General features: G+C 37.8%; 2 protein-coding genes and 1 long non-coding RNA gene across 4 annotated transcripts in view; 1 reads left to right on the forward strand and 2 right to left on the reverse strand.

Moving 5' to 3' along the window:
• NUP37 (nucleoporin 37) overlaps window positions 1-11,575 on the reverse strand; it is a 41,699-nt gene extending 30,124 nt beyond the window's left edge. Inside the window, exons 1-3 of one of the 2 annotated variants that reach the window (XM_006933973.3) lie at window positions 11,460-11,575; window positions 9,979-10,199; window positions 1,194-1,318 (exon numbers count right to left, since the gene is read on the reverse strand). In XM_006933973.3, the coding sequence (XP_006934035.1) occupies window positions 1,194-1,318; window positions 9,979-10,134 (281 nt within the window). In that variant the 5' untranslated portion in view covers window positions 10,135-10,199; window positions 11,460-11,575. Of the gene's footprint in view, window positions 1-1,193; window positions 1,319-9,978; window positions 10,200-10,455; window positions 11,424-11,459 lie in introns of those variants that run through there. The other variant, XM_003989175.6, reaches the window with a different exon arrangement.
• LOC109501744 lies at window positions 5,390-9,965 on the reverse strand. Its single transcript, XR_002160005.2, has 2 exons — window positions 8,538-9,965; window positions 5,390-8,433 (listed from the first exon to the last, which is right to left on the reverse strand). It is a non-coding gene; the product is annotated as an uncharacterized LOC109501744 (long non-coding RNA).
• Window positions 11,559-20,970, forward strand: part of PARPBP (PARP1 binding protein) — a 64,993-nt gene continuing 55,581 nt past the window's right edge. Inside the window, exons 1-2 of the mRNA XM_011284179.4 lie at window positions 11,559-11,673; window positions 15,792-15,947. Of these exons, the coding sequence (XP_011282481.3) occupies window positions 11,596-11,673; window positions 15,792-15,947 (234 nt within the window). The 5' untranslated portion in view covers window positions 11,559-11,595. The remainder of the gene's footprint in view (window positions 11,674-15,791; window positions 15,948-20,970) is intronic.

Raw genomic sequence — 20,970 nt, forward strand, 5'->3', positions numbered from 1 at the left:
AACCACTGGTACTCTTAACACGGATAAATCTCAAAAACATCACACTAGACACAAAAAATACATTCTATATGATTCTATTTACATGAAGTTCTAGAATAGGCAACACTCATTTCTGAAAATTAGATCAATGGTTGCTTTGGCAGAGGATGGGGTACATGGACTGACTGGGAAGGAGCATAAAGAACCTTTTGAAGTGATGGAAATGCTATGTATTACCAGCATATGGGTTATACAAGTATATGCATGTCAACACTGATCAAATGGTACTCCCAGAAACTGAGAATTTCACTGTTTTCAAATTATCCCTTTATTTAAAAAAATTAGGTTAGCTCAGTAAGAGCTAACTTATGGCTGCTAAGCTGTTTACTAAAAGAAGACATATCTTTTAGATTTGACATCTGTGGAAGCAAGGTTAGTGTTTTGCAACAAGCACTAAATAACCTGACATATTATTATTGCCTTTGTGGAGAAGGCCTCAGCAGGTAGTGTCAAGATGTTTCTCAAAAAGCAATTGTTCTTTTCTAATGTTTTCATAAAAACTGAAGCTCACGTATTAGAACTGCCGCTTTATATACTGTTAAACATGTACATGTGACATTGGCCTATGTGTGCAGCAGTTAGTTTGATTAATGACTCAACCACATTTACTTATTTCAACAGAGTTGTACTTTCAGTAAGTAGTGGACTCAGTGAAGAATCTGTGAAGACCTCAAATGATTTAGGTGAAACTCAAGTAAAAATTTATGTAGTCAGGCCCAAACATATTCTCAAAGTACCACTACCATGTTGTATATTTAAATCACATATTCAGATAATAAGCCTAAATTACAAAATAATGGCCAATGTTAAAATTGCTAATGTCTAGGGGCGCCTGGGTGGCTCAGTCGAGCGTCTGACTTTGGCTCAGGTCATGATCTCGTGGTTTGTGGGTTTGAGCTCCGCATGGGGCTCTGTGCTGACAGCTCAGGGCCTGGAGCCTGCTTTGGATTCTCTGTCTCTTTCTCTCTCTCTCTGCCCCTCCCCTGCTCATGCTCTGTCTCTGTCTCAAAAAGAAATAAAACATTAAAAAAAAACCTAGTATCTAAAAGTGGGGAAAAAGGAAATGGAGGAGAAATGTCCTTATGATCAAAGGCTTCAGATCACTTACAACAAAGGACATTAATAAATACTGCATTTAATAGTTTTAAACTTACTTGATTATTGGAGGCAATGAATCAAGTCTAGTTTCTGGGCTCCAAGCTATGCCATCAACCCTGACTCCATGCTGAAATGTTCGTAGTGTTTTATACTGAATTCCGTCCACGTCTGCTTCTTCTTCCTAAACATACATAGTAAATGTTTTAATAAGTTATAAGAACAAACACTATAACACCCCATTTCGTTATAATGAAGAATTTATCAGGAGGCCATATATATTCTCTTGTAAGATCAAAAACAAATTAGATACTGAGATTTAAGTGGTTTACTGAACAACGATGACAAAAATCGATATAACTTTCTAAGCCTCAAAGAATAACTCTCTAGGGCCACTAAAAATAAACAGTGAACATGTTATACTTTATCTTACTTAGAAGACATTTTATTCCTGATAGTGAACATATTTCACACCAAATGCAATGAAAATTGAATCCTCTAAAAATCAAAATATTCTAGGTAAATGAATTACCATACATAATCGAACTGACAATATTAAAAAAATACATACCGAACATAAAGTTTTGGTTATGTACAAGATAATGCCTCAGTCATTACAATGAACATCAATAATTTTCACATAGTATTATATATGGCACTCTACATGTATAAGATGTTACAAATTGTTCATCTAATACTATTACAGTCTATGAATAGTGAATATGTTGATACAATCCGGTTAGTCTTTTGGATTTTAGGTTAGATGTTTAATTAAAGTCAGCTTATTTACCCGCTCAGTACTAGTAAAATGATTTCTGTTTATCTTCATGGGAAGAGGAGGACGAAAAAATGAATTTTGAAAAGCCAAGTCATCTAGGTCTGGCAATATGGACGTTCACCTGAAAAGCTTTCCCATTATAAAAATAATGCAAAAATCCAAGTCCAGGGAAGCAACTGAGCACTTAGGCATGCAGCTATCTTAAGTACTTCTGCCCACATCCGATAACTAACTGCTTGTTTGCGAGGCAAAAAGACAAAGCTTAGTGCCTGCACAAAGAGGGATGATTAGAGACTTCTGCATAGATCCAGGACTTCTAAAGGGGAAGTAGGAATAACACCAAAAAACCGAAACTACTATGCAAAATGTCTACCATGGGTGAAGGCTAAGAAAGAGAAATGCCACTTAGAAGAAAATCTCAACCATAAACTGGTCCTCACATGAGTTTGGGGACTGAATTCACACTAACTATGTGCTTCAGAAAATAACATTTTAAAATGGCCATATGTTGGTAGTGGCCCCAAGCACTTGACAGACAAAAGCAAATTCTCTTTGGATGAACTACCTCTACCCAGGTCTCAAAAAGTTCCCACAGATATAGTTCAATCAAATATGATCTTACATGCATGCACTCATATACGTGGAAAAAAAGTATCACAAACACAAGTATGAGTAAGCAACAAGAGATTACCAAAAATGATTAGGCAGATTTTAAAAAGAACCAAACAAAAAATTTAGATGAAAATACCATAATGGAAAAAAAAAAAAATCCATGCTTAGAGCAGCTGGAAGACAGATTTGAAAAAAATTACTCAGAATGGAGCAAAGTGAAGACAACAAGAGAAAAGGGATTCAATGAAAAGGTCTACCACGTATCTAATTGGGGCTATAGAGGAGTGAATAGAGGGAATGAGGGAAGAGGCAATATTCGAAGAGATAATGACAAAGGATCCTCTCCATACTTGATGACAGGCACCAATATGCACATTTAGAAAGAAAAATACATCCCAGTTGGCTTAAATAAAAAATCTGCAGGCAGATACAACATAGTGAAGCTTCAGAATATACACACAAACTCTCATGATATATATTTGTGTATATATGTATATACACATTGAGGGAGAGAGTGGTGGGGAGGGAGGCCAGGTGTGTGTGTGGGGGGGTGGGGGGTGGGTGGGTAGGGGGAGGTGTCAGCAACAGCAGCCAGAAGAAAAGACAGGTTCCCTACACAAGAGATTTCCTATAAAAGGACAACCATGGACTTCTCAGCAGAAACAACAAATGCATGAAGATAGTAGAATAAGAGCTCCAAAATGATGACTGAAAAAAACTCTAGAACTAAACACTTCAAGAATGAAGCTGTACTAAAGATATTTTCAGAAAAACAAAAACCGAGACTTAGCATCAATAAACTCTCACTGAAAGATCTAAAGCAGATGGTGGCAACCAAGGTTGTGCAAAATCTGACCTCTGGCTTGTTTTTGTAAGGCCCATGAGATGAAAATCATTTTTAGATTTTTAAGGAGTTGTAAATAACTATGAGTAATTTGCAACAGACACATGAAGTGGCTGGAAAAATGTAAAATATTAGAAATTATTTAGTAGTAAGTAACTCAGCAGTAAAAATTTAGTAGTAAAGTTTTTCTTATAGTAAAGAATGTGCTTTCAGGTGAAGAAAAATGATCCCAGAAGGAAGGCCTGAGATGTAAGAAAAAGTGAGTAAAAAATCAAAGGCAAGCAGGTGGGTTGATCTAAACAAATATTAGCCACATAAAACACTTAAATTCGTGTGTTAAAGTGAAAAGAAAAATGACAGAACTAAAATATGACAGTAATATAAGTCTGGAGGGTGTGGTAATAGTTCAAAGAGTCAAAGATCCTTATTTTGTTCATGAAGAAGTTAAAGATATTAATTTTGACTTTGTCTAATTAAGTGTGTATGTTAAAGTGTCTTTGGTAACCATTAAAAGAAACAGCATGTACAACCTCCAAATTAACAGGGAAGAAAACAATGAAAGGAGGTAACAAAACACAAGCAGAAGACATAAGAATATGCATATTGGCAAGGTTTTCAAGAGTAAAAAACAAAAAGTAACCCAAATAGCCAACAGAAGAATAGATTAATCATGGTGTATTTGTGTATCATATAACAATGGAAATAAATGAACTTTGACATGGAGGAATCTAACAAATACAATGGTAAGAGCAACATACTGTAGAAGAACAGAATACAGAATAATTTCATTAAAACAAAGGTTAAAACATGAAATACAATATACTGATTTGTAACACCTACATATATGGTAATTCTATAAAGAAAAACAAAGAATCCCCAACATAAAATTTCAGACTCTGGGGGTGAGAAGGAAAGGCCGTAAGGGGAGAACACCCAGAGGGCTTCGAGGGAATTACTAATGTTCCATTGCTTAAGCCAGGTTGTGGGTATACAGGAACATATTTTCTTCTTCTTCTTTTTTAAAATATTTGTTTATTTTGAGAAAGAGTGAGGGGCAGAGAGAGAGGGAGAGAGAATCCCACGCAGGTTTTGCACTGATAGCCCCTATGCGGGGCCCAGCCTCACCATGAGATCATGACCTGAGCTGAAATCAAGTGCTGGATGCTCAAGTGACTGAGTCATCCAGGTGCCCCTATTTTATTATTCTTTATACTTTTTATAGATAATACATATTTTAAAATACTTTTTATAGGCTTAAAATATTGTAATTTAAAAATAAGTAAAACCTTGTCTTGTTATTTAAATCAATACCCTAACTGGTCTAGAGACTCCAGCAAAATTTTTCATAACAAATTTGCCCAAGGAATCCTCTGTATTAAGTAGCTGTAGTTACCTTTTGTAAGTTATCCTTTATAATTCTTTTATAATTTTATAAAATTCTAACATCATCAAGGAAAAAAAAAAAAACCAGAGCAGGTGAAACTTGTTATTTAATGAATACATATGTCTATATAGATAGGAATATTACCTAAAGGCCTGTTCTAAGAACTCCATTCATCCTGAATCTAAATGCAAAGTTTCAGGGATGCCTGGGTGGCTCAGTCAGTTAAGCATCCGACTTCGGCCCAGGTCATGATCTCACAGTCCCTGAGTTCGAGCCCCGCATCAGGCTCTGTGCTGACAGCTCAGAGCCTGGAGCCTGCTTCAGATTCTGTGTCTCCCTCTCTCTGACCCTCCCCCATTCATGCTCTGTCTCTCTCTGTCTCAAAAATAAATAAACATAAAAAAATAAATAAATGCAAAGTTTTAGAGTGTGTACTTAAAGTGAATCCTATTGGATGTGTAGATTTTTTCCAGGATAGCCTTTGGGATCCTTAGCAAAGTCATTTCACAGATACATTACACAGGGTTTTCTCTAAATAATTCAGATGCCCCTTGAAAATAACTTTAAATTTCAGATTAACTTAGAGTTAACAACAAAAAGTTTTTCCATAAATGAAAAAAAGGAGATAGAAATGTACTTATCAAGGAAAGAAAAACACTGTCAACTTTTATTACTTCATAATCTGTGTGTATAATAACTGTATAGCTAACAGCCAGATATGCCAAGGCAGCAACCACTAAGCAATTTTAAAATAAGGTTAAGAGCCTAATCATAGCTGACTTCATAGTTTGGGTTACATCTATTTTTCCACACTGGACAAATCCATCTTCTAAAAATGAAGTTTCACCATCAAAACACACTTTACTTTGCGACTGTAACAACAGTGTTGACAATTGGGTTCTATAATTTGTTACCCATAGTATATATGGAGTTATTGGGTGGCCGGTGGAGATAAAGAAACCCAGGGACTGAATACCCTGAGCTTTATGTATTACCAGTGAAACCTTTTTTCCTGGCAGCAATGTCTGCCATGGAGCCAACTAAAAGGCTAGGGTGTGTGTGTGGTATAGGCAGAGACGAATGTTATTTTAGGTTTAGTTTGGGGTGTAGGCAGTATTGTATAGGAAGGAAATTAAGACACTTTGGAAAACTTGCTACAGTACAAATCATTATATAAGGCTCTGGCGTATTTGAGGTTGGGACAAAGCCAGGTTGATTGAAAGGGCTATTCTAAGGGTTTGAAATTGGTAGGCCTTCCCACCACACCCATTTAAGGCCAAACACAGAATTTTAGTCAGATGAGACTGTAAAAGTTTACCTAGTCCACTTCTTTCATCTCACACTTGAATTTATAGAACATCTGAAGAGAGTCTGCACAACCCTTCTCTGCACATTCGGTGACAGGAAATTAGCTACTTCTTGGGGGGAGCTTATTCAACTCAGGGGTAGTTCTGATTAGAAGAGTTCTCTTTAACGTTAAACCTAACTCTGTTCCCATGTAAATTCTATTCAGTGCTCCTGCCTTCTGGAACCATATGGATTAAGTCTACTTCAGTGATGGCAAGTGTCTGGCCACAGCTGATCTCTCCTTAGGTGAATGCACTCAAAGAGCAGATTCAGCATCGGGTCTTAAAGCGCTATTAAACCACAACTCAACTCAGAATTGACAAGTAACGCAAAATACATCTACCATTCTGAGTCTAATCCCTCTTTCACATGATGGTTTCAAACATTTTAATAGCATTCTGAAATCTGTCTTTGAACACATCATCTGCTTTGCATCATAATATACACTGCTGAGAACTGAAGTAAACATTAAACAACCTGTGAATTTATACAGGAGAATATAGAGCTATACTGTCCAGCATGGTAGCCACCAGTCACATGGGGTGATTAAGCACCTGAAATACAGCTAGTTCAAAACTGTGTATATTTTATAAAGTGCAAAATCCACACGAATACAAAATATCTCATAAATTTAAAAAAATTTTTTTAATGTTTACTTTTGAGAGAGAGAGGCACAGCGTGAGCCAGGGAGGGCAGAGAGAGAGGGAGACACAGAGTGTGAAGCAGGCTCCAGGTTCTGAGCTGTCAGCACAGAGCCTGATGAAGGGCTTGAACTCACAAACTGCGAGATCATGCCCTGAGCTGAAACCAGATGCTTAGCTGACTGAGCCACCCAGGAGCCCCTCATTAATTTCTCATACTGGTCACACATGAAATATTTTGGATACAATGGGTTAAAAAAAAAACATTAAAATTAATTTCACCTGGTTTTTACTTTTAATGTGTTTGCTATAACACTTAAATTTATATACCTGTGGCTCACATTGTATTTCTACAGAACAGCATTGAATTTGGCAGTTAATCATTGCACTGACTCATGGTGAACATCCAGGTGACTAAAAACTATAAGTCACAATTGTCTCTTCTAGCTTTAGCAGTCTATCATTTCAAGACTTTATTAATTTTTAGCTTGTTCAACTTGGTCCATTAATCCGATCTATTAAAGAATAGCTCAATTCTAAGTACAGTGTCTGGCAAGCAATAGGTGCTTAATAAATACTTGTTAAATGCAGTTTATCATCAAAGCATTAGGGATCCTTGTCAGCTTCATGTCTATATAAATTCAATGAGCTTGCTTAAATCAAATGTTCTCATTCAAATCCCAGTAAGGGCCCCGATGCATTACTGGTGACCCTTTGAATAGACTAGAAACTTTCATGTTTCCTCCACCCTTTGCACATAGGACTTTTTAGAGCAGTTTTCTTACTGCATTGTTTTACGTTTAAACATCTTGAGGTCAGAGTCCTTGCTTTTTTAACATGTGTTACCGGTTCCCAGCACCTGATTTGCACTTAATACTTGACAAATACATGACATCAATTAACAGTACCATCATTCAGCTCAAATTTCCATATTCAAAAGAACACCATAAGATTCTGAAAAATGCTTTGTTGAAATTTAAACCTAGTGCACTGTTTCCTCAGAGTCTTAGAATGAGGATTGCCTTTCCAACAGGAAAGTGGAAAGCTTTTAATTCAATTTACCTTTACTTCATGTTGTCTCAGACAAGAGGGAGGCAGAAATTGGATGCTATGAAACTTGAAGATTCTAACATGAGAAAATACAATGTTTAATAGTGTTTAATTAGATAAAAAAAAAACTTTAAAGGGAAGCAATAATTTATTCTGAATCCTCAAACACAGATTATTGGGATTCAATTCTCTTGCAGAACTATTTGAAATATGGCTGCAACCTGTCTGAATAGCACAGAGGGAAAAGAACAGGGGTTTAGAACCAAGGTCTAGATCTTGCTTTTTATTTACCAGTCATTTACAAATCCCTGAACTTCTTTGAAGTAAAATGGAAACTCTATGAGGTCAGGGACAGTTGTTTAATTGTAGCTCCGACACTTGGCACAGAATATTTGTGTTCATTACTTGCCAAATTAATAAAATCCAATTCTTTCTTTAGGTAACTTGGCTGTAAGACCCAGATTGCCAATCTGACAGGTCTGAAGATGAACAAGGACAATGTGCAAGACATGACAGAGCAATACAAATGTTTTTGTTAGTTCTCTTCTCGTTTTGTCTTTTGCTTTCATTTTCTCTCTGCCACTCATCACCTCTGCCTTTCTTCTTAAGTTTTTTCTCCCTTCTTGACTTTCTCATTTCCTAGCTGGACATAAACAAGAGATTAAGGTATATTTTTTCAGTATTTTTTTAAACACAATTCTATGTTTACAGCTATTAATTTTAAAAGTAATGAAGTAAAAGTTTCACCTGTAAGGAGCTGCTCTATTCTTTCGTAGGTTAGTAGCCTACACTGGAAGGATGGTTTTTCCCTCAGTCTTTTTCAAGAGTGTGTTATTTCTCTTAACAATGTGGACTTTTTTTGATCCTAACCAAGTAGTCCAGCTAGTCAGACCGAGGGTCACTTAGTGTGAGAGCGAGCACTTCCTATCCCAACCTTAAGAGACAACATGGGACAACGTAAGACCTCCTGTATTCTACTCAGACACCAAAAAACTGAAGCCTTTAATTCATACTTTCTCCTTAGGATAAATACTCATGCAGTCTAACTTTGTATAACTTTATATATTTATTGCATTGCAAAATGCTAAACTGCACTTATGATGCCAAAACATTGTAAGATACTGAACTGCTTCCCAAGTAAAAGAGAAAATAATGTTTATAAACAGTATGGGAGTGGTAAAGTTACTTTAAATCTTTGAAAGCTGATCACTGTCAAATTACCTCATTGATTAATCTTGAGAAATACTGTTCTATGAATAATATTCTGGTAAATTAAGGGTTAGCCAAGATTTCTCAGAGTTGAACTCTCATTGTTTAGACTCTTCCACATGTGGAACTATTTCCTGTGAGAAAACATGGTGTGTGCTCATTAGAAACAATCTTGCTTTGGTGATTAAATATGGGCCTGTGCTAGGGGGCAATGCTGACCAAATCAATGACAGTTAAAACATATGTGTGTGTGTGTGTGTGTGTGTGTGTGTGTATGCATTAAATGTGCCAGATGCCTTCCAGGAACTTCTCATGTACTAACTCACTACATTCTCATAACACCCCAATAAGTATTATTTTCATCATTTTTATAGAAGAGAGGTTAAGTACCTGCTCAAGGTCATACAGCTATTAAGAGGTAAAGCCAGGTAGGAGTAAAAACCTAAGCATTTTGGTGCCAGAGCTCATTGTCTTAATGACTGTGCTAAATTGTCTGTTCAATTAATATGGTCTCATACTTTGTACACTCTGGATGTATGCTTTAGATGTATGAGAAGCAAGAGAGCATATGAATAGAAAAGCTGAATATCCTGACAGCTGTAAAATCTCCTGGAGGACTATTTTTAAGGCTTGTTTCCTAAGTCAAAGTGGAATGTAGAAAAACTAGATTAATTACTTAGAATTCATTTGTTTCCCTGTACATACCAAATGTTCAGTTAATCACAACCTTCAATTACTAGGATATTGCATTTCTAAACATGAGGCAAAAGAGAAGCCTTACAGTCTTTTTTTTCACTACTTAATGTTTCCACAAGTCTCAGGCATATATTACTGGAATATCTTCCTCTGTAGTTCTTCATATCATTTTTTTTCTTACATTCAAACTCAATATGCTTTCCAAATTTAGCCAAAGTTTACCAAAAAAATTTTTTAAGCTCTGAAATAGCTGCACTGTCATTCACTGAGTTTGTACACTAACCTGAAATGTACACGTGCCAATGACCACATAATTACTGCCACCATATGCAATTAGGTTTCCTGAATCCCCACTCTCAAAGGGATTAAATTCTACCACATGCACATAATCTTCACAATCCACAGTGTAGGCAGCATTTCTTGTGGCATCTTGCTTCATCTTGTATGTCAATACTTGAACAGTTGTAAAAATAAAATAGCCTTCTACTGGACAAGGTCACGAAACTGTGGATGATAGCACAGACACAGTTAAGACAGAAACCATCAAAGTGTTAGTCACTTTCAGCAAATAAAATAAGGACATGGTGTTTCAGATGCCAGAGACAGCTAAACAATTTCAAGTACTTCTTTAAATACTTTATGAGTGATACCTGCAGAATATATCATAATATCCTGTTTAGATGACCTAAAAGATATAGTAAGTACTTGGAAGATGTCACCACTGTAATAAATATATTCATAAAAATTAATGATACTTAACATTTACGAAGCACCGCTTGTAAGTTCCATGTTGAGGATTTAACGGACATCAGGACACCTATATTTGCAAACTTAAGAGGAAGGTACTACTTACAGTTCCCATTTTACAGAGAAAGAAATGGAGACTTTAATAGGTTAGCTGCCAAACTCCTAAGGCGAGACAGCATTTAAAATACTTTACTATGTGTTGGACACCAGTGCTAGAGAAGTAAAACACAGCCCTCCACCTTGAAGATTACAATATCCGGTAATGGTCATGATTCAGTGTGAAAAGAGCAATAAAATAAGCAGATCCAAAATAGAGGATCTGGAGGAAGGAGTGCCGAAATGTGTGACATAAAGATAATATTCATAAAACTAGGCACAAAATTTCAACCAGCCTGTCATGGCCTGGTGTGCACTGTGGAAGCAGCATTCCCAGAGATTTAGGGATCTAAAGAGGTCTTTTTTCTCTTAACTGGATGCAGGAGTTGTTCTGAGAACAGTTGGGCTCAGTAACAAACACATCAAGAACCTGATAAGTATTTACTGAGAATCGGAGGAATCCCACCTCAGGGAGCCTATAAAATAGTAACCATAGGAGAGGGGATCCGGGACTGGGCAATAGTTAAAGGTGACCAGCAGGTGGATGTCCTCAGAGGCAGCGCGGTGTCAGAAGTGGAAAAGATTCGAGGTCAGGAAACTTGGTCCCCTATTCCTCGTTAAACTAGTGCCCAATCTCACTACATTCTCAGGGTTTTACTGTACAAGGCGGGCTGGACTTGTCTTCTAAAACTGGAGGGGAAAAGACGGAAGGAAAACTTAAGTCCTCTCAAAGAACCCCAACACCTCTCCCCAGGCAGGCAAGTCCCGCGAGACCCCGCTACCACCTCCCGAAGACCCAGGTCAGAAGGAAGAGAGGTGGAGCACGGCCCGGGGAGAGAAGGAACTCGCACGAAAAGGATGCGAGCGCGGGCGGCCAGGAGCAGAGCGGCGCGGCCCCCTGGGTTCCCGTGTGATACGCACCAGGGGCGTCGGGAAGTGGTCAGAAGGAATCTGGTCTCCGCTGGGGGCTGCTGCGGTGCGCTCAGAGTTTGTTTCCGGGTCAGAGGGCGGAAGCAGCGATTGGCTCCCGAGCCTTCCCGCGAGATTTAAAATTAAAATGGACAACTTGGAGACTGCAGTTCGGCCGGAGTTTGCTTCTGTTGGGTCTGCACCTAGCGGGTCTACTTTGAGCCAGGTGAGTCTCATGTCTTCCTTACCCTGCTGTCGTACTTTAATTTTTGACTCAGGCTGCGGCTGGGGAGGGGTTTTCGGTGACAGCTAAGTAACCGTCTAGGGTATTATTTTTTCAGTGGCTTTGCTCTCGAGCCTGGTTGGGTCCCGGGGTGTTGAACGGAGTTCACGGTACCTAGTGATGAATAGAGCTAAAAGGTCCTGAGGGATCATCTGCAGACTGGAAGACTGAGCCCCGTAGAGGCCTATTTAGGTTCATTAGGTTGGCAGGAAACCAGGTCCTAGTCCCAAAACGTGCGCAGGCTCCAATTCTGAGACTTCGCCCTCTCCCTATTACATTCTTCTAAGGAATATTTAGGATCAGCATTCTGACGGTAATAGCACCAACGACTGCCATTTTTTTTTTTTTTTTTTCAATTGAGCACCTAATAAGTGTGCAGGCACTAGGTGGGTTATTTACTTGTGTCTCATAGTTTTATGAGGTAGGAGATCTCTTAACTGGTTTTACATTTAAGGAAATTAATATTCATCAGAGATTTTAAATACTGAAGACCATACATCTCTTAAATTGGGGAATCTGATGTGGGCCCTGGAATGTCTGACTCAAAAATTCTTTTACCATCTCACACTGTCTCTACAGTGATAATTTCCTGTCTCATAATTTTTGCTACAGTGCAGTTTGGAATCCAGTTTTTTAAAACAAGTATTTATTATCGATGCCACCTTCTACTGTTTTTGTATAGTGCAGCCTAACATTCAGAGTGCTTGCATATTCATTGTCTCATTGACTTCTCATAACTGGCTGGAAGGTATTATTCCTGTTTTCTATGTGATGATACTTTACCTAGGCAGTCAGTTGTAAAACTGACTGCCTAGGCTTATACAGACAGCTAGCTGCTGACAAGCTGAGACTACACCAGTGTTGGCAAACTAGGGCACTACTTGCTTTTGTTTTTTTGCAGTCAGTTCCTGAGCTAAGAATAGATTTTACATGTTTGAATAGTTGAAACAAAAACAAGAGAATAATATTTTGTGAAACTTAATTTTAATTTCCATAAAGTTTTGTTGAAGCACAGCTATGCTCATTTGTTTATGTATTGTCTGTGGCTATTTTCGTACAGCAAGATCAAGTAGAATAGTTGTGACATCTAGACCATATGCCTTGCACTCCTTGAATATTTACTATTTTGGTCCTTTCCAAAAAGTGTTCTGACCCCTGGATGAGACTGTTGGCTTTTATATGTGCCAGACACTGCTAAAAGCTAAACTTGTATTTATGTCATTTACTTTTCACAAAATCCTGTGAGATAGGAACTATTATTTTCATTTTCAGTACAAGGAGGCTGAGGCAGGGGCGGTGACATAACTTGGCATAGATCTCATAGCTATTAAGTTAATTCTTAACTAGTTTTCGTTCTTAGCAATCTGAACTCATATTACTTTTAAATAATACCCTAAATTATTTAGTGCTAAAGATTTGTCAGGTAAACTGATCATATCACTGAAAATTTATTTTTTCACTTTCGTTTTTTTTTTTTTTTTTTTTTTTTCTTTTAAGAAGTGAGGGTGATGGGCACCTGGGTGACTCAGTTGAGCATCTGACTTCAGCTCAGGTCATGCTCTCATGGTTTGTGAGTTTGAGCCCTGCATTGGGCTCTCTGCCATCAGGGCAGAGTCTGCTTTGGATCCTCTGTCCCCTCTCTTTCTGCCCCTCTCTGGCATGTGCGCTCGCTCTCTCTCCCTCTCTCTCAAATAAGCCTTTAAAAAAAGAAATGAAGGTGATATTTTGAAGAGAAATATAACTTTTAGCAACTTACTAGTATTTGTATAGATGTAGATATTGTAAAGTTTTTTATTTGTATCTTTAAATTGCATCACTGATGCAACTATGAATTATTGCTGTAAATGTTATGTACCCATTTTCTTGATAATATAAACCCAAAATACCTAGTAAATATCTGGAATTCTATTTATGCCACATAAAGAAAGAAAAAGATAACAGGAAGCTAATAAATGGGATATGTACAGTAGAATATACCCAAAATGAGATAATGGCATATGAATATGTTAGAAATGAGCATACTTAGGAGGTAGGAAAAAACAACTTTTAGCGGGCATAACTGTAAACTCAGAGAAAGGAATTACTTCCTTGTTTACACTTGGGCTTATAAGACATTGGAACTACATCCAGGTGTTTTGAAAGACTTTTGTCTGTCAAGGGAAGTTATGTAATACAGTGATTTAAGAGCACAGCTTATGGAGTTAAGCATCTTGGGTTTAAGTCTGTTTTGCTATTTGCTAGCTGAGTGACATGGGGCATCACATTCTTCAAAGGTAAAATGAAGATAATAATAGACCTTCCTCATAGGACTCTTGCAAAGATTGAATAAGGTAATAAATATTAAGCTTTTGAAAAATTTCTGGCACCAAGAAACTGCTGAATATTAGATATTGTATTGGTTATCTATTGCTGTGTAACAAACCATCCAAGACTTAGTGGATTTAAAACAGCAACCACTTTATTTGCTTAAGATACTGTGGACCAGCAATGGCTGGACTCAGCTAAGTGGTTCTGCTAGTCTTGCCTGGGATCACTAATGTGGCTGCAGTTCCTCTGGCAGGTTGATGGGGGCTGGAAAGTCTAATATAGCCTCACATGTCTTTGAGTTGGTGTTGGTTGTCAACTGGAGTGCAGTGGTTCTCTTTTCTATGGCCTCTTGAGCAGGTGAGCTTGGACTTTTTCATATGGCAGTCTAGAGTAAGAAAGAGAGTAAGAACTAAAGCTGCAAAGCCTTGTATCAGGAGGCCCCTAAGACCACCCACAGGTTGGATGTCTGCTAAGGCTCAGAGGACTCAGCATCTAGTTGAGTTAAATACCTCTAATTTATTACAGCAACAAGATGCTAAACAAAATCAACGAAGAGCGAAGCTACATGGGGAGACGGTGCAGGAAGCAAAGTCCTGGGGTGATCAGGCATAAGCTTACAGAAGTCTGTTCTTAGTGGAGTCACATAGGACATGCTTAAGTCCTCCAGCAAAATGTCTTGACAACCCATATGAAATAGTGTCTATCAGGAAAACTCTTCAGAGACGCAGTGCCCAGGGTACTGATGTAGGTATCCTCTGTCTGTGTTCTAAAATTCCAGACTCAGAAAGAAAGCATTGTGTTCAGCATAAACTATATTATTTGTATAAACAGTTTAGCCACAGTGAGCCACTCTTACTGGGAACCCTCCTGAATTCTGAGTTCCCAGGTGCAGTCAAGGGCCAACCTTGTAGGCAGGACTTTCAAAAGATAGATATCAGGCATGCTGTAGTAACTCTTTTTTTTTTTTTTTATTAAAAAAAATTTTTTTTTTAGCGTTTATTTTTTTGAGACAGAGCATGAACGGGGAGGGTCAGAGAGAGAGGGAGACACAGAATCTGAAACAGGCTCCAGGCTCTGAGCTGTCAGCACAGAGCCTGACGCGGGGCCCAAACTCACAGACCATGAGATCATGACCTGAGCCGAAGTTGGACGCTCAACCGACTGAGCCACCCAGGCGCCCCTGTATTAGTAAGTCTTTTCAACAAGGGCCTTTTGCGAGCCAGGCTTGGAACTCCCATGACGTCATTCTTGCCATATTCACTTGGTAAATCAAGTCACTAGACTGACCCATATTTAAAAGGGTAAAAAAGTAGACCAGTTATTTTGGGATAATGTAGGGATGGGAGGAAATTGGTCTTTTTCTTTTTCTTTTTTTAATTTACCACACATATTACCATCTATCTCAAAACAAATATAACAAATATTTTGAAACTCCTTTACTTAGCTATGTCTGTGTCTATAATTACTAAGTTTATAGAATTTACATATCTGTTTTATATGAATTTTCAGACTGAAGGTTGGATTTTGTTATTTCAAAAGATTTGGCTTAAGAAAACTAAAGGAGAGGAAAATATGATTGTGCAGAAGTTGTGTTGTTCTGTTTTCCTAAATTTAATTAAAAGCAATCTTAGTAAATATGAAATGACCTTTCATTCACTACTTATTTTTCCCTAACTCTGCTTTCTTACACATGTTAAATATTAGTTTCCAATTAAAATAAAGCTTTTTAACATTGCATTTTGTTCTACTTTCAGAGAATGGCTGTGCTTAATCAAAAGTCTATCTTGGATATGATTAAAGAGTTCAGAAGGAATTGGCACATTCTTTGTGACTCTGAGAGAACTACTGTATGTGGTGCAGACTCCATGCTCTTGGCATTGCAGCTTTCCATGGCAGACAACAACAAACAGGTTAGTAGACTATATTTGGGTTTACTTATTTTTTTAAAGTGAATTTTGGTAGCTGCTCATTTTAATTATATCAATTTCTTTGCAGTATATGTCCTCCTATGATAATATCAATATAGTATTTTCAAAAATGCCTCTGTATATCTACATCAAAATATTACAATTGGATTTGAAATGATTTGCTTCAAAATTAAGGCCTTCATATGTATAATTTAACGTAGGACATGCATATTCAATGTTTAATTTGAAATCTTGAGATAAATATGCAACTAGTATTATGGTTAAAAATGTTTTTATTTATGACTTCTTTAAAAAGTTCTAGAAGGCATACATAAATTATGTTTATTTTAATATAATTGAAGTCTTTTATGACTAATTTCAGACTCAGTGCTATAGATTGATTATTCTAAGCCATGTTATGAATCAGAATCACTTGGGAAGGTTTTTAAACAAATCTTGGAATTTCCAGTCTTGGAAATTCTGATTCTTGTAATCTGCACTGAGACTCTGGAAATTGTCTTTTTAAAATCTTTTCTTAATCTGATTCTTATGTAGTTGGCTTGGACCAAACTAGTGTTTGGAATGAGCTGTACCTAAAGGTGTTCAGATGACAGAAGGATGAATATAAGCTGGAGTGGTAAGAAAATGATTTAAAAATTTTAGATTTTAGGTGATGTACTTAAAGGAAGGGGAAGTCTTTGGATGGCAAGGTTTTAAAGAAGGGATGAAGGAAGGGAAAAGTCAGTTAAGAAGCATCCAGAGGGATCAAAGTCTTGATGGTTTGAATATAACAAGTAGAATGTCTCCTAATATGAAGGGTGGAATAGTTTCAGTGGGCCTGTTGGGCAAGATAGTGAGTGAAATGACATTCTGATGAGTTATTTTAATCTGTTATGTCAGTAGGTTCCAGATTTTTAGATTTCATATACCAATAAAAATTCCAAAGAAGTATTATACATTGACAGATTTGAACATTTGTCACATTGGCAAATAAGACCATTGAGAAAAACTAGTTACTTGGAACCATAATTTTGGAAAAGGAAGAATATTTTAACACCTAAAAATTAGGAATTGTATAATCTTAAAACAAGAGATAGTCTTTGTTATACATGATAGTTGGAAGTTTTGTGTGTTTATAATATGTGTGTATATTTTTGCATATATATTAAGATAAACTTTGAACATAGAAAGATTTTGACAAAATTCTGACATAGTCATTCTTTTAACAAATATTTGAGTTTTTACTATGTGCTAGACCTTTTTCTAAATTTTTTTTTTTTAATGTTTGTTTATTTTTGAGAAGAGAGAGAGCATGAGCAGGGGAGGAGAGAGAAAGAGGGGGACACAGAATCCGAAACAGGCTACAGGCTCTGAGGTGTCAGCACAGAGCCCGACGTGGGGCTCGAACTCACGGACCATGAGATCATGACCTGAGCCGAAGTCGGATGCTTAACGGACTGAGCCACCCAGGTGCCCCTGTACTAGACCTTATTCTAAACATTCTGAGCGGGGCACCTGGGTAGCTCAGTTGGTTAAGCATCTGACTTTGGCTCAGGTCATGATTTCACATTTTGTGAGATCGAGCCCCATATTGGGCTCTGTGCTGGCGGTGTGGAGCCTGCTTGAGATATTCTCTCTCTCTCTCTCTCTCTCTCTCTCTCTCTCTCTCTCCTTCTCTCTCTCTCTCCCTCTCTCTCTCTCCCTCCCTCCCTCTCTCCCTCCCTCCCTCTCTCCCTCTCTCCCTCCCTCTCCCCCTCCCTCTCCCCCTCCCTCTCCCCCTCCCTCTTTCTCCTTGCCCCTCCCCCATTTGCATGTGTGCATGCTCTCTCTCTCAAAAATAAATAAAGAAACTTTAAACATTCTGAAGGAAACTATTGCTCTTATGACATTAATCTTCTAGTGGGGAGAGACAGAGATAATAAATAAGATATTTAGTGTTTTAGGTCAAGTACTGTAGAGAAAAAAACACAGATTTGCGCTTAAGGAATGTATCGAGTTTGGGGTAAAAGATTTCTTGCAATTTGAAAAAGGATGGTCAAGGAAGGCCTCATCTGCAAGTTGCCATTTAAGAAAAGATTCGAAAAAGAAAAGAAGGAACTAGGCATGGAAATTTTTGTGGGAAGGGACTACCAGGCAAAATGGAAGGACTTTGAAGTGGGAATGTGCCTGGCATGTTCAAGGAACAGCAAAGAGGCCAACACAGCTGTTTATATAAATGTTAATTGTTAATTTCTTCCCTTTCATTTTCCCTTCCCCCAATTTTTTTTCTTTTCTTTTCTATTTATTTATTTTTTAGCTTCTGTGTGCCAAGCATTGTGATAAGTGTTGAGGTTAAAATGATGAACAAAACCAGACATTGCTCCTGCCTAGCTTATTCCCTAGTGGGTGAGGTAGACATTTAGTAGAGAAAAATACAAATAAATGTAAAACTATGGCTGTGAGAAGAGGTGTATGAGGCTGTGAGACCAGGGAGTTGACCTGGTTGGAGAGATCAAGTTGAACTGTAAAGCAAGGAGAGCAGTTAACTAGGCAAAGAGTTGGGGCAAGATGATGAGGATGAAGGAACAGCATATGCAGAGGCCTTGGGCAGGAGACAGTAGGTAGAGTTTGTGAAAATGCAAAAGAACCAGGGTAGCTGAAGTGGTGGTGGTTACATGACCCATTTGTCTGCTTTTTTATTTTTAATCATAGTCATTGTTAAAAATCAACTCTATCTAGGTATTTGGGGAAAAAAATGGAAGTAGCACTTTTTGGAGTTTGTGTTTAAAAAAAAGTTAAACTTTCAGAAAAGTCACAAGAATAGTACACTGAACTCCTTTATGCCCTTCAGTTAGATTCACCAGTTAATATTTTGCTACCTTTGCATCATTCTTTTAATATTTTTGTACGTGTATATCATAGAAATAGATAAATACACACATATATTGCACACATACATACATATTATTCATATTATTCTATATGAACCATTTGATGGTAAGTAGCAGACACCCTGAATTTTTATCTCTAGACACTCTTGGTGTTGTACATTCTGTGGAGTTTGACAAGTATATAAGACATGTATCCACCTTTATAGTATTGTACAGAATTGTCTCCCTGCCCTAAAATTCCTCTCTGCTCCACCTATTTATCCTTCCCTCTCCCCAACCCCTGGCAACCACTGATCTTTTAATTGTCAGCATAGATTTGCCTTTTTCAGAATGTCATGTAGTTGGAATTGTGAAGTATATATAGCCTTTTCAGATTGGCTTCTTTTACTTTCTTTCAGATGCATTTATGGTCCCTCCATGTCTTTTCATGGCTTAATAGCTCATTTCTTTTCAGCAGTGAATAGTATTCCACTATATGAATCTATCAGTTTATCCATTCATCTTTTACTTTCCTTCCAACCAATATTCAATAAGATATTCAATATTTAATAGGTTCTTTAGTTTAATAATTATTGGGTTTGCTGTTATCCTCTTTTTTTTTTTAATATTTTATTTTTGAGTACTCTCTACACCCAACGTGGGGCTCAAACAACCCTGAGATCAAGAGTCGCATGCTCTACCAGCTGAGTCAGCCTCTGTTATCATCCTCTTAATTTCCAAGAGCTCTTTTTTTTCTCTCTTTTTGAAATATTGTTCTGTTCTTCCTGCAAGCATATAGTATTTCTCCTTTGAGACTATTAATAAATTTTTTTTTTGAGGTTTTCTTCTTGTGTAATATTTCCTCTAAGTTCCTTGTTTTATTAGTCTTGTTTGGGAAGAGTTTCCTTTCTTCCTACTAGAGACTTTCTTCATGATGATCCTTGACCATCCACTTACATTTAAGTGGAGCACTAAAATGCTTACTGGAAACTCTTCATGGAGTATTAGAGTTTGTCAATCCGACCTAACTGGGCTATTTGGCTGGGGAACATTTGATGCCTATCTCTTTAGGATATCCCTTTTAGAACAGTTTTCTCAGAAAAGAGTCCTCTTTGCCCCTGCACGAATAGTGTAAAGTTGAGCTGCCAAGTGTTGGGTGCTTGAAAGAAGTATCAACATTTAGAATATAAATGGTCATGTGATTCTTATTGTTTCCATTTGGGTACTCTTGTTTTCAATTGAACCCTTCAGTCCAGAGACTGTTTTACGCTCTCCGGGGAATAACCCGCCAATTTTCTGCCAAAGTAGATGACTGTTCTCCCCTTTCTCAGCAGAAATTAATTATTAGACAAAGTCTAAAAGAAGATTATCCAGAGAGGTAAGCACAGTACTGAGGCTACTTCAGAAATCTCTTCACTGGGGGTGCCTTGGTGGCATCGAACTCTTGGTTTTGGCTCAGGTCATGATCTCACAGTTTGTGAGATTGAGTCCCGCGCTGGGCTCTGTGCTGACAGCCTGAAACCTGCTTGGGATTCTCCCTTTCTCTCCCCTTAACCCCCTCTCCTCTCTGTCTCTTTCTCTTTCTCTTTCTTAAAAATAAATAAACGTTTTAAAAAAGAAATCTCTTCCCTGGCAAGTATCTTCATTATCACCTTTTGCTGGGCAGATTTTCAAGAGTGTTGACCTTTAGAACATTTATGTATTTATGTATTAATTTATATATTTATTTATTTGTTTCTGAGAAAGAGAGTGAGAGAAAGAGAAAGAGCATGCGCGAGGAGGGCAGGATCAGGGAGAGGGAGAGAGAATCTTGAGCAAGCTCCGTGCCCATCGCTGAGCCCAACCAAACGCAGGGCTCGATCTCTCATGACTCTATCATGTCACGACTAGACATCATGACCTGAGCCAAAATCAAGAGTCTGAAGCTTGGCTGAATAAGCCGCCCAGGTGCCCTGCCCCATAAAGAGTGTTGACGTTTAGAGGCTTTGACTTTATCTGGCAGGGTGGGCAGGGAGGGTCTCTGATGCAACTTTCCACCTTTCTTATGCTTAGCTTTGTCTCCTAAAACTTGTGCTCAGCGTTCATAAAAACCAGCTTCTTTAGTGTCAGGGAATGGTAGTTACCAGGGAAATATAGGCTCCATCATTTGCTTACCCATCTGTATTGGCACTTTCTCA

This window comes from Felis catus, chromosome B4 (assembly GCF_018350175.1).
Source record: "Felis catus isolate Fca126 chromosome B4, F.catus_Fca126_mat1.0, whole genome shotgun sequence".
Classification (NCBI taxonomy): Eukaryota; Metazoa; Chordata; class Mammalia; order Carnivora; family Felidae; genus Felis; species Felis catus.